This window comes from Phacochoerus africanus, chromosome 11 (genome assembly GCF_016906955.1).
Source record: "Phacochoerus africanus isolate WHEZ1 chromosome 11, ROS_Pafr_v1, whole genome shotgun sequence".
Lineage (NCBI taxonomy): Eukaryota > Metazoa > Chordata > Mammalia > Artiodactyla > Suidae > Phacochoerus > Phacochoerus africanus.
In genome coordinates, this window is record NC_062554.1 from 82622469 (window position 1) to 82636438 (window position 13970).

Consider the following 13970-nt stretch of genomic DNA (forward strand, 5'->3'; position numbering starts at 1 on the left):
AAACAAGCTCTTCGTGAAACAAACAAGTAAAAGTCAACAAACGAATTTGGAATGTTATCGCATTTGGGCCTGGTATTATGTATTTGAGAAAAAAATAAATGATAGGATCTTACCTCTTCAGATGCTGCCCTTTCAATAGTAAGTGAAAATTTACTCCTTAAGTGAAGGATTTTAAACGTCACCTTAACCTATACGTGATTCAGTGTCATATTTCAGGGAACTGATTTTGAAAGGAATCTATGAGATTGTAAAGTCACAGGAAAATATTCAATTTCCATTTTAATTTAGAAAGTTCTTAGTGTTTAAACTAAAATATGGTGAGGGAATAGTAGAGCGATGTCAAATTTATCTTGATATCCTGATTTAACATTAATTAAATATTTTCATTAAATCTAGCATGGTTCTGTTTGGGAATTTTTTCCTAAAAAAAAGTTATCTGAAAATATCACTGTATTAAAGAGTTTAAGCATAGCTTTGATACTTTTGTGTCTTTATGATATCATTAATCAAATCTTTCTATTCAAACTAAAGAAACGTGAGTGCAAAATATCAGTTCACTATTTGATATCCTTTGTTTTAATGTGCTGAGCTGTTTTTATATGTTGAGAGAGGTAAATAGCTGAGTTATATTTAAAACACCCAATAAGCTTTCTATCTAAATGAAATTTTTTCCCTGAAATAATCATTAGGACTTTGTAAAAACAGTACTTATACATAAAGTTCTTTTTTTTTTCTTTAATAATGCTATTACACTGCATTATGAAATCAAAGCCAACCTATTAATAAAGGAACTACAAGTAATGTGAATTATTAGAAGGCATAAGTTTACATGTTTTAAATTTATCATTCTAACAATCTCCTATAGTGTTTAAAATAATTTAATAACAAAATAATATAAATGTTTTGGAAATACTAGTGGATGGTTTCATAATACTGTGAATGCAATTAATGCCACTGAAGTGTACACTTACAATGGTGAAAATGACATACCTTATGTTATATTTTACTACAACATTTTTTGAACAGAAAAACATTTAAAGAATTTAATATTTTAAATTATTTTTCAATGAGGTAAAATATTTCTGTACATTAAAAGTAACATAGCATTTTGCAGTTTAAAAAGTAGTGCCACATTCATTATCGTTTTTTCTTCTCATTTTTCCCCCACCATACTTTTCTGTCAATTAAATTCACATTAAATTTTCAGTAGGACAAATAGTTTTACTGACTGTTCAGTAAATGTACGTAAGATGTCACAGTCCCTCTGAAGCAATGTGATATTTTTAAAAATCGTTTCTTGACAAAATAGTTGCTATGATTTCAGTTCTACCTTCAAGATCCATTTGTTACTCCTAAACTGTATGACTTCAAATCTACCATACTTTAATCAAAGTTTTCTGGGAAATCTATTCCTTTCAGAAGTCATGTGTAATAGCATAAGTTATAGGAGCAGTGTTTACAGCTTTCTGAAGAAGTTGGTCTATCTCTTTCTAGATCATTAAGCTTTATTTATCCTTCTCCAATGGAAATACCAAAGTGGTACTTCAATCATTTTGATTTCTAAATGCCTAAAGACTCACACACACACAAAAAAAATCATGTTTTGATATTGCTGTTGTTTAAGCGGTACTTGATTTATTTTTCAGATTTTTCTATAAAGACAAATCAGTAATCGCTAAAGAAATAATACATTTTAAACAAGACTGCATTTCAGCAAAATGCGAGTCATTGTTAAATATATTTTTTAAGTTAAGCCATTAGAAATTTAGATCAAGAATGTTGATGGAGCATGATAATGGGAGAAAAAAGAGTGTATACATGTATATGTAACTGGGTCACCATTCTGTACAGTAGAAAAAAAACTGTATTGAGGGAATAACAATTCAAAAACATTAAAAAATTTAAAAAAAAAAGAATGTAGCTAGGTTCAGGTTACACAAAAAAAGTAGGGTTTATGATTTGGCTGTAGTCACAAGACAGCATGACACAATGACATTCTGGTTTTGTCTTTAGCCTCAGCTTGAAAAAGCCAGTCAGTGACGGAGGCAGTAACATCTGCCAGGCAGAATGGTGGCTGGTGCATGGGAGTCATTGAAATAATTTAGATCATTTCTTTCCCAAAATTTCTTCCTGATATAGCTGCTAAAGGTATTAAAATAATGTATTTTAAAAGATTAGAGCACAGAACTAGAAAAAGATTTATCAGGTGTCCTGGGACCTAGGTTACAAGAGTAACACAGGAAGGGCTAGGAGGCCAAAGACACCACTCAAGTGCCTCGGTCATAAGTGAAATGATTAAAGTGATTCAGAGGATTAGAAGCAAGTCAAAAATTTAGAGGATATTTATCAGTTTTAGATGTGCCACCTTCCAGAGTGATCACGATAGTCCAATATTTTCAGTTTCTGGGCTTTTATTTTAGATTTAAATTTTGAGCATATTTAATTTGCTATAATCACATAAATTTCATAGAATGTTTTCTCAATCATAAGTATAACTTTAATACATCCAAGTAAATTAAGATTTTCTTCCCCATAGAAACATAAATATAATTTTAGACTAGAACTAAGTAATATTGGAGTCTATATGCAAAAAAAAAAAGAAAACTACCCTATCTTACATATGAATTTATAAGCCCTAGCTATTGTACATATAACTTTAATGGAACATTCTAAAATCATCAACATTTCTTTCTATAAAGGCATCCACTACTCTAATCAAATTCTCCTCTTCCTAAACTATATTTTTCAATAGACTTTTTAAAAATAAATAAATCTTACCAAAGGGGCCTCATATTAAAAAAGAAAATCCAAATCCTAAAATTGCTAGTTGAATTCTGAGTAAATTGAGCCAAATTCTTCAGTATCATGTCCAACACTGTAACCTTACGGAAACTTGGCTTTTATGAAATTCTTATCACAATTGCTCAATATGTCCATTTGCCTTCTTCAAATTCCTTCTATTTTTCACTTTCCTCATATCAAATTGCAACTGGAAAACAGCTCACTTGTTTCTTATTTTTAAATTTTAGTTTTTCTCTTTTAAGACACCAAGTAAGTAAGAAATATTGAAATGGTCTTCCCCTCTGTAATGCTTTGTCATTATAAGCTTTGGAAATGCTGCCTTGTAGAATATTCATGTAGAAAAGCCTATGATCTGGCCAAATGCTATAAACAAGGGGTTAATAGATTTCTTTCTCTGTCATATATACCTAAGTAGACTAATATTTTAAAATTGCTTTTGAGTAACAAATTCTATTACTCTTTCGTAAACAGTAATAACTTGTAGATGCTAAGATTGCATAGTAACAGCTCATACCAACACCAAAAGAAATTTGTATTAAAAAAACATAATCTGGCCTGGACAATGTGGTTAACTATGCTACTACTCGGTAATTACCACACTACAATTTTCTTCTTTCTTTACATAATGTTTACATGTGGGAGAATTAAATAATCAAAAAGCTCAATGTGGTTACCAGATGCTTTAGTGGAGTGGGTGAACTTTAACACAGAATGTTTTAAATATCTTTTATACAGCATAAAGTGAGACCATCTCAATGGTAAAAGTGTTCTTCAGTAATTTCTAATCAATAAAAACTTTTTTGTCCATAGGTAAGTCAATCAGTTTTATTTTTGTTGTTGCTGTTGTTTTTTTTACTAGCGTCTTCATATATGTGGTAAACTGAATACAGCCACCTCTTTAGCTCCCATGCCCCTTATCCATGTCCTGATCCCTATGAATTATAAGTTTTTTGGCAAAAGGGACTTTAAAGATGTGATTAAATTAAAGATCTTAAGATGGGGAGATTATCCTGGGTTATCTGTGTGGGCCCTAAATGTGTCTTGGAAAAGACAGGCAAGAGAGAGTTTGACCACAGTAAAGAAACATACGACCACAGAAGCAGAGATTGGAGTGATGGAGCCAGAAGCCACTAACCAGACATGACAGTAGCTTCTCAAAGTAGAAGCGAGGATGGGATTCTTCCCTGGATCCTCCTGAAGGAGCAAGCCTGACAGACACCTTGATTTTAGCCCCTCTAGACTCATTCTGGACTTCTGATCTCTAGAATGACAAAAGGATAAATATGTGTTGCTTTAAGCTATTCAACTTCTGTTAATTTGTTACAGCATCTATAGGAAACTGATAAATTCTATAAAAAGGAGTTTTTTCATTAGTTATTTGAGATATAACATTCTTTGTTATAATTAGTCTGTTGGGTATTAGCATTAAGGGGCAGCAAACACAAAGGAAGATATTTCTCAATTTCTTTTATCTAGTTGGAGGAAAAGCTTATATTATTGATGTTTATGTTTGAATAGCCAATTTAATTAGAAATTCAAAACACAAGAATATTGCAGAAATCAGCTGCCAGATTTATTAATCTACCTGAAAATAAAAATACAACCAAACAAAAAGTAGAATAAGAACAGAACTTCAAAAAAAATTTAGATACATTTCCCAAAAGAGTTTAATGCAATGTTTTGAACCCTTCTGTACTGGAAATATCCTTAATGTTGGCCAATTACTTTTTTCATTCAGTGAGTCACTACTGTAAACAGCAAAATATATAATTTGTCCTTAAATATCATATAATTAATACCAATTCTTTGATCCCTTAAAATAATTCATAGCCCAATTCTTTTCCACTGCCAAACTAGAAGTAGAAATTTAAAAGAAAAAAGAAAAAGAGAACAAAACAGAAAAAGAATCCTCAAATAATTTTCATTTAGATCATATTTTAAAGACCCACTTTCAATTTCTCCTTCAATTTCTCAAAATATGTCAATTCCCTTTCCAATAAAACTTTAGCTGAATATTTTAGAATCTCTTTTTATTCTAAGTGCTGTAAATGGCCACATCAGTATAATGGGGGGGAAAGTTCTGATTTTTTAAGGCATATTTATTAGCCCATAATGGGCCTAATGATATATAACATATATATAGGACAATCATTGAAATCACAGGTTACATAGTTATGTTGTTAGAATTTTTTTTTTTTTTGGTAGGATTAATGTGAGTAGTATTGATTATAGTATGTGGGTTTCCCAATAACTGTTTAATTTAGAGACATGAGTTGTGAACTATGTCATGTTGGAAAATGGGTTGCCAGGAGATCGTTTTTCAACAATTTTTCCTATGCTCATCACGAAATACTTTTTAAACATTGGTTTTGATTTTGGCTTTGTGTATAGGACTCTTTTTTTTAACATTTTGCTATTGACTCTTTAAAAATTTTTGTTTTTCCTAGATACTGATGGATTGAACAAAATTCATGTTTCTTGCTTGAATCATTTAGCAAGCTATTCAGAGATACTGTAACACCATTTACTTCTGGTTTTTTCAAGGTGAATGGAACAACATATCCTCCTTTCAATATTTTCTCCAAATGCAAAACCAAACCAAAACAAAAACCTTTGAAACTTTAAATCTTTAAATCTTCTTTCAAGCTATCCTGTCACATTTACACAAATGTCCAAAACAAGACTGTAGATAGTATGAGTGCCAGCACTATGTCATAACAGCAACTTCCACTTATTCCTTGACAGTCTGTGAATAATTTTCCATTTCACCAAAAGTTACAAAAGTTTCCACAGTTCCCCTTACCAAACTGAAGCTCACTCTTCATTTTGTCAATGTGTATAAAAGCTGCTTATAGCATAGCATGGCATAAGCTACTTTTTAAGCAATAAATGGTTCGAGTCATCTATTTTGTCCTGAAATGCTACCTGTAGTTAACTGCATTGCTTATAAATGGTCATAGTAAATTCAGCGTGAAAGAGAGTATTACAGAAAAGACAGCAGCAGAAGCATTAGCATTATCTAATATTTATATATGTTATCAACATAACACAGCAGTAAAAGATTTAAATGCATATCAATGGGTACCATGTCTAAAAATTACTATAGTACCTATTTAGTGTATTGGATATTTTTCTTAAAGAGTGCTTGCTGTATCTAGAACAGCATATTATGTGATTTAGTACAGTTAATTCTTATTGATTAAATAATGTCTTTATGTACTGAAGGAAGTGAAAGGAGACAGAGATTTTTTTACTTCATTGTGATCCCAGATTTAACATTTAAATGACAATCTCAAAGGACCAGGAAAAATATCATTACTTAATTGAAATGGCTTCAAAATATTTAAACGACAGTATGATTTGTATCTAAACAGCAAGGTGGCACCAGATACATGTACTGCTACTGGCCTGTGACTCAGTTGGGAGCCAGAGTCCAAAACTGTGCCCCTCATTTACAGTCATGTTAATTATTTCAACTTCAGAGAGAATTACCCCATTTTATGGTTATCCTCTGTGAGTCATACATAAAGCAAAACAAAACAAAAAAAACAGCAAATGCAATCTCTAAATACCTTTTTACAAGAGGTTCAAAAACAGTCATTTCTAACAATTAAACTGCCTTTTACAGTAGTTTTTTTGTTTGTTTTTTGTTTTCTTTCTTTTTTTTTTTTTTTTTTATTTGTATACCTTGCGGAGACTCAGAAAAGACAGGGGAAAATGCCCAAGGCAAATAGTCTCCAAGTGGATATTTACACAATGTGAATTAACTGTACCATAGATACCCAGAGGAAATGAACATTTTCTATGTTGTTATGAAATCAAATAAACATGATATAGCTTCATCATACTTTAAAACCTGTAGGACCCCATCCCAAGCCTAAGTAAAAAGTAATCCCCAAGTCCCCCCTCCCATTCACCCATTATCTTCCTGTTACACAGAATAAATGTTTAGATCACTCCCACCCACCCTCAAATAAAGTGCACAGTCCATGGCAGACCATAGAATAATGCAACAGGAAAAGCCCCTTTTTGTGTATTATTATTTAAAAATAAAATACAAACAACAAAAATCAAACAAAGATTGAAGAGAATTCAGAGATTCTCTGCATCTTGCAAGAGAGGAAAAGCGCGAGGAGGCCCCTGACTGTCACTTCTGTCAATACACGTAGCCTTCGTTGTAGGGATGGGGGTTGCAGCAGCCCCCTTCTGGCATGTAGGCCATGCTCTCGTCAAAGTGAGACAGAGGCACCGTGTCCTCTTCATTGATATGACGCTCCATGTCCGTCTTCAGCAGCGGGCGCTGATTATCTGGAAAGGCCATGGAGAAGAGGGCTTCGGGGTCACACACAAATTTGTAGACATATCTCTCTCCAGCCACCTGCAGAAAACATGTAACAGAAAAGCCATCCTTATGTAGGTGCTGGTTGGGAACCAGACTTAGTGTGGTGAGCATTTTACAATAGATACAAATATCCAGTCATTATGTTGTGCATCTGAAACTACTATAAGGCTGTATGTCAACTATACTTCAAAAAAAAAAACCCAAAAAACAAAAACCCTCACATTCACTATCCCTAGGGGAAGGGCAGGGAAAGAAATGAACAAAAACAGGAGTTCCCGTCGTGGCGCAGTGGTTAACGAATCCGACTAGGAACCATGAGGTGGCGGGTTCGGTCCCTGCCCTTGCTCAGTGGGTTAACGATCCGGCGTTGCCGTGAGCTGTGGTGTAGGTTGCAGACGCGGCTCGGATCCAGCGTTGCTGTGGCTCTGGCATAGGCCGGTGGCTACAGCTCCGATTCAACCCCTAGCCTGGAAACCTCCATATGCCGAGGGAGCAGCCCAAGAAATAGCAACAACAACAACAAAAAGACAAAAGACAAAAAAAAAGAAATGAACAAAAATATAGTTTAATACACCAGAAAGGATGGCTAACAAAACAAAGTAACTAAGCACTAACAGAGATACATAGGGGAAAAAAAATTCCTCTATTTGTAGGGTAAAATGGTTCAATCCAGGCAAATGCAAAATGTTGAGCTCAAGTAATAACTACATTCATTCCAGATATAGCTAGAAAGCTTATCAGTTTGCTTGTTTCAATACAAGTGTAAACTTATATTGTTATCTGGGGGAAAACACCAATGATTTCATGTAGGCATCTCACTTTGAAATGTCTTTCCCTCTGCTTTAAAGGGTAATATCTAAATTACCTGATAAAATAATCAGGTCTTTAAAGTGTAGTGTCTCCCTCTTAACATTACATTTCTAAAACTGCAGAAAAACCAAACTTCCCAACCGTAAAAGAAAAATGTATTGTGTTCCTAATAAGGCTAGTCGATTCACTGATTCACAGGGTGAACTGTTCTTTTTCTTTACTTTTTAAAAAATTTCCACTGTATATTCTCAGCTAAAAAAAAGATACATAGCCTTATTTAAATGAAAGATGGATCAGGAGGGTAGCATTATCTTGGGTACATCACTTTAAAAAATGAAAGCAAGATGCATTAGACAGAAGTTAAGGATGTGTATAAAGTGTCAAATTGAAGCAAGAGGTGTAAAAAAGTGAATTTAGAATACACAGGCATAGGGAGGAAATAAGAAAAAGAAATATGACAGCTGCCTGAAATAAAAGGAGAAATAGTGTAATTTGTAGGAAATGACATGCCCCAAACTTAAATTTTGAAGAGTAATGCTTCTCTAGGAAATTAGAAATAACTGAGTGACACAAATATTGCTCCACCCCTGCTGCCAGTAACAGACAATGCTGAGCTTCTCCCAACCTCAGGGGGGTGAGGGAGGATGCGGCAGGAGTGGATAAATACAGTTCTTTGTAGCAATTTTTTGTGTATATGTAGAGTTCAGTAATTTTAGAAGTGAAAATCAACTCCTCTGCTAGTTGCTGTGTGATGCGGGGGATGGTGAGTTCCTTATAAACTATCTGTGTATGTTTGGAAAGAAAAGAAACAACTACCAATGGGCACTTCTGTTATGGAAACAGATTTAGAACGTTTTCTGGCCTTGATGTTCTTTTTTTTTTAACTCTGCAAGAGGAACCAATTTAGAGAATCTAAATACTCTGAATATCCTTAGCCTTGAAAACAGCCGATACTTAGTTTTTATGAATTTGGACATGTTTCTTAAAATGCCCTCAGTTCTCCTTTTTTTTGAAAGGGAGGCGGGAATGGCTCCTTAAAAACTTATTGCAAGACTGTAATGGAAGTCTCTAGCACAGTGTATGGCAGACAGAGGGATCTGGCATAAATTGATTCACTTTAGTCCTTTATAAAAAGGAAATTAAGTTCACAGAGGTGAAATGGTGAAACTGCCATAAAAGTAAAAATAAGCTATGTCAGAAACAAAGCTAAAGATACTAAATCCTAGTTTCCCTTTTTTCTTTGTTCAAAGAATTTTGAGGAAAAAAATAAAACAAAGAGCCTGCATACCTGGGAGCATTTAATAACCTGCTTTGTTTTGTTTGCGGCTGCCGAGAAGTAGGCATTTGCTTTAAGCTAATGGAACTTTTTTTGTCTAACCTGTTGCTATTGGTTTTAATTACAAATGGCTTGATAACTCACTATGTAGAATTAAAATGTATAACATGCAATCAAGATTATAAAACCTCTTAAGGACTCTACCTTGACTCACTGTTTATTTTTCCTTTCAACAAACTTATTTAAGGCTAAACATATTTAGGGCTACTACTATGTTTAAATGACATAGAGTTTAGAATAAGGACTGATTACCAAGCAAGGGGCAGAACATCTTCTGTTACTGGTAATACAATTACAATATGGAAAATACTGTACATTCAGTATATACAAATTACAATGTAAGACAGATAAAACATGAATTTTGCAGGAAAGATGAGTCAAACAAGGAAGTATCTTTTGAACTGTGCTTTGAAAGACTAGATATTTATATTATAGGTTAACTTTTAACATTTCAGAAGTAAGAGAGGGATACGGGAAGAAAATTAAAAATTACAGATTAAGCAAAAAAAAAAAAAATGATCAATGACTATATATATCATCCAGAAATAATCATTGTTAAAATTTCCATAAGTACTTTTTAGGGCATTTCTAAATTTTGAAATAGAGGTACATACCTGTGCTATTATTTTATAATAATCATTATTCTACCGTTTCCTATTTATTTCAAAGCTACTAAAACAATCAGGTTTTAGCATGTTTAGATCCACTTAGCTTTTATTCCTCATCTTTCAATTTACTTTTATTGTATTTCCTCATCTTCAATTTACAGATAGATAGTTTATGAAAAGTGTAGTGATATAAACATTTCCCCCTCTACATTAAAATACATAATTTAATATCATAATTTTCTTTTTTAAAGGACTACATAATTTTCCTCTAAATGACTATACTAGAACTTAACCTTTACGTTATCTCGTAAAGATAAGAAGGGAAGACATTCTAGAAAGAGGAAATAATATGAAGTAAACAATAAGAAAGTCACAGGTGTGTCAAAGAGTAGCAAGTAGACTGGCTCAGCACGTCTAAGGAAGAATAAGTATATATGTCTGTAAAATTTGTCAAAAGCCTTGATTACTGTGCTAGTTATATGCGGACTTCAACTTTTGCATCATTTTTCACGATTAAACAACCTGTTCCTCCTTATATTATATGTGGCACCTCAAAAGGTCTGTAATATACATTTTGCTATTCTCTCTTAGCTGGTAAATAAATAGTTGCTAACAGTTTCCTTTGGCAATTGTAGTTTAATAGGATTTTTCTCTTTACTTCAACATCTATACCATCATTTGGTCATCTGTTGGCATCTTGCCTTATATATTTTACTTATTTATTTATTTATTGGTCTTTTTGCCATTTCTTGGGCTGCTGCCATGGAGGTTCCCAGGCTAGGGGTCTAATTGGAGCTGTAGCTGCCAGCCTACACCAGAGCCAAAGCAACACAGGATCCAAGCCGCGTCTGTGACCTATACCACAGCTCACGGCAACGCTGGATCCTTAACCCACTGAGCAAGGCCAGGGATCGAACCCGCAACCTCATGGTTCCTAGTCGGATTCTTTAACCACTGAGCCACGACGGGAACTCCTTGCCTTATTTATTAAACTAAGAGGCAAACAAATGGGATATGTTATAATTGGATAAATAGGAACATGGAAGTAGTAATATTGGTAATAAGCATAAATCTGACTATTTTGAGAACATTTAAGACCAGATATGACATCCTGGAGATACCTCCTCAAATACTCTGCCTAAAAGCTGAGGAATGATTAGATATCATAAGATACTTTTTTCGGGGGGGTGGGGTGGGCGGTGCGCCCGTGGCATGTGGAAGTTCCCAGGCTAGGGGTCAAGTCACAGCTACACCTGCCAGCCTAAGGCACAGCAATACCAGATTTGAGCCTCATCTGCAACCTACACCACAGCTTGTGGCAATGCTGGATCCCTAACCCACTGAGCAAGGCCAGGGACTGAATCCGAATCCTCATGGATACCAGTCAGGTTCTTAAACCCACTAAGCCACAATAGGAATTCCCTAGATATCATAAAATACTCTTTAGCTCTGTAGTGACTGCTCATTTTATTAAGGGACTTAAGGGTCAAGACACGCAAGCTACATATATCTTGGCTTCAGGGTATGAGATGCATTCACAGCTACCATTGTTGATGACTTTTTATTGTGCCAGGTACAATGCAAGTGTCCTAAGTACATTATTTCATTTAATAGTCACAGTACAAAAACTACTCCTTAATAGCAGAAGTACTTGTTCAAAAAGGTGATCTAATGAGAAGGCTGCAAGCAAACCTAAGTCATTAATGCATTTCTTTACTGCCAAATAACACTGCCCAGGGGGATGGTTGAAAACCTACTGTGCAGCCCATGAGATGTGCCCAGTTAGGAAGATGGTGATGCAAATGAAAAAAATGGCATGTATTTGAAAGGGGTTGGCTGCTTGTGGGAGTGGTGGCTAAGAGACAGGGAGGATTAAAAAAAGACTTCAGGACTGAGATGGAGAAGATGGGAGAAGCAGGTAGTAAGTGGTCATACATTTTGAAGGTGAGATTCAGGAAAAGAGAAAGCAATTAAGAATCTCACTCAGTCTTATCTTGTAAGGATCTCAGAAGATCTAAATTTCAGGCTACGCAGCTCCAGAGTATTGACCCCTTTTGGTCTAGGAAATTTAATGACAATCTTTCCCTCTCTTCTAGTAAGTTTCATGGACCAATTGATCTAGTTTTTCTTGACATAACTGTGGTGACAAAAGAATATGCCACAATCTGTAATATATAACTGTCCATGTCTCCTCAAACGAACAAAGGAAGCATAATAAAATTGTAATGTTCACAATGGGTAAATCCTAAACTTAGTTCACTGTCAAGACAATTAGATTGAACATGCATTCAAAGCTGAAGGATGTAACAATAACAAATACCCAAGTGTTTTCTTTACTTACTCATCTATTATCTTCAAAAATTTTACATTTTGTTCTAAGTATAAATCATTTATCTCACACTTTTTAAAACAGCTACCTTGAAATATTGAGATGCTCATTTGAAACAAAATGAAATCAGCCAAGAAAAAATGTTTTTCGGAATGAGAGCAAGAAATGTTCTGAATGTTTTACGACTCAGAACAAGAGGAAAAAAGTTAAGAATTTAGTTAATGTTAAAAATTATATAATTGTGGAGAATGTAACAAAATATCAATGACTTTTTGGGATATAAACAGGCAATACTGGTACTGAAACACTTTTTAACCCAATACAACAAAGTAGGGACTTTCAGAAAGTCTACTACTTATATATGCCATTACTACACATTTTCTGTAATGTTCATGAATTTATAAATAGAAAGGCTTGTGATAGCAAAACCAGGAGCTAAATGTATATTAAAGTGGGTGAAACCTTGCTTCGATAATACAGTAATACGTAGCTTTAAAGTATGACATGCAGATGAATGTTCAACATTTCAATGAATTTTAATGCTATATTAGCTGCTCACCTTTTGCATGATTCCTTTCTCATAATAATAGCGGAGTGAACGGCTAAGTTTATCATAGTTCATAGCTGGCCTGTTTTTCTGAATGCCCCAGCGCCGGGCCACCTACCACAGAAACAGAAATTATATTGTACCGTTAGGTATTAACTTAATGTATTTCATGAAAATTACTTAAGTCATCAATTACTTCCAAACCCTCCCAAACATATCCAAATGAAAGACACAGTAAAGAGGCAAAAGCTATCATGTTCTGTATTTCCTGTGTCCTGGTTTGCTTTTTGAACCAGGCATCCAGTGATCATTCTGAAACATCACAATTTTTTGTCACTATTGTTTTGGACACAAAATTAAATGGGAATAAGGGAATGTGTTTACAACTAGGATGAACAGCTGAGATTCACCAAATTGAGGCATATTTCCCATTCTGAGGTACCCTGGTTTTTCCTTCTCATTTCCTCTTTTCAGATAAAAACTACGTATCAAGAGCAGCTTAGTGATCTCTTTGTAATGGTGTTTTTGAGGTTATGATAAACCAAAGGAAAAAAAGATATCCCACAGAATGCTAAATAAAGCAGGACAAGTGGTGGGTGTAGTGTGTAGAGCATAGGACACGGTATACAAATTAGTAGCTGAACTACAAAATAATTTTTATTGCCTGAAGCAGCATCAGAATAAAATTGTAGGAGTTCCCGTCGTGGCGCAGTGGTTAACGAATCCGACTAGGAACCATGAGGTTGCGGGTTCGGTCCCTGCCCTTGCTCAGTGGGTTCGGTCCCTGCCCTTGCTCAGTGGGTTAATGATCCGGCGTTGCCGTGAGCTGTGATGTAGGTTGCAGACGCGGCTTGGATCCTGTGTTGCGGTGGCTCTGGCGTAGGCCGGTGGCTACAGCTCCGATTAGACCCCTAGCCTGGGAACCTCCATATGCTGCGGGAGCCGCCCAAGAAATAGCAAAAAGACAAAAAAATAAATAAATAAAATTAAAAAAAAAAAGAAGAAGAAAATTGTAGCCAATACAAAACTTGGGAATTAAGCATTCATTTAGAGAACAGTAATTGGATGCTAAAAATAAGAAGGAAGTGAAAAGGGTCATCATGTATATGAGTCTACAAACAACAATTCCTAGAGCAGAATATCCACTTTGTTGTTTAGTGAACCATCTCTGAGCTTTTTATAATGTGGCTTTGGAG

The 13970-nt window shown here is 34.6% G+C and overlaps 1 protein-coding gene across 6 annotated transcripts in view; it reads right to left on the reverse strand.

Moving 5' to 3' along the window:
- Positions 1-4351: 4351 nt before the first annotated feature.
- ETV1 (ETS variant transcription factor 1) overlaps positions 4352-13970 on the reverse strand; it is a 96100-nt gene continuing 86481 nt past the window's right edge. For all 6 annotated transcript variants that reach the window (XM_047752736.1, XM_047752735.1, XM_047752737.1 and 3 more), the window contains 2 exons: positions 12787-12888; positions 4352-7180 (listed from right to left, as the gene is read on the reverse strand). In XM_047752736.1, the coding sequence (XP_047608692.1) occupies positions 6959-7180; positions 12787-12888 (324 nt within the window). In that variant the 3' untranslated portion in view covers positions 4352-6958. The remainder of the gene's footprint in view (positions 7181-12786; positions 12889-13970) is intronic.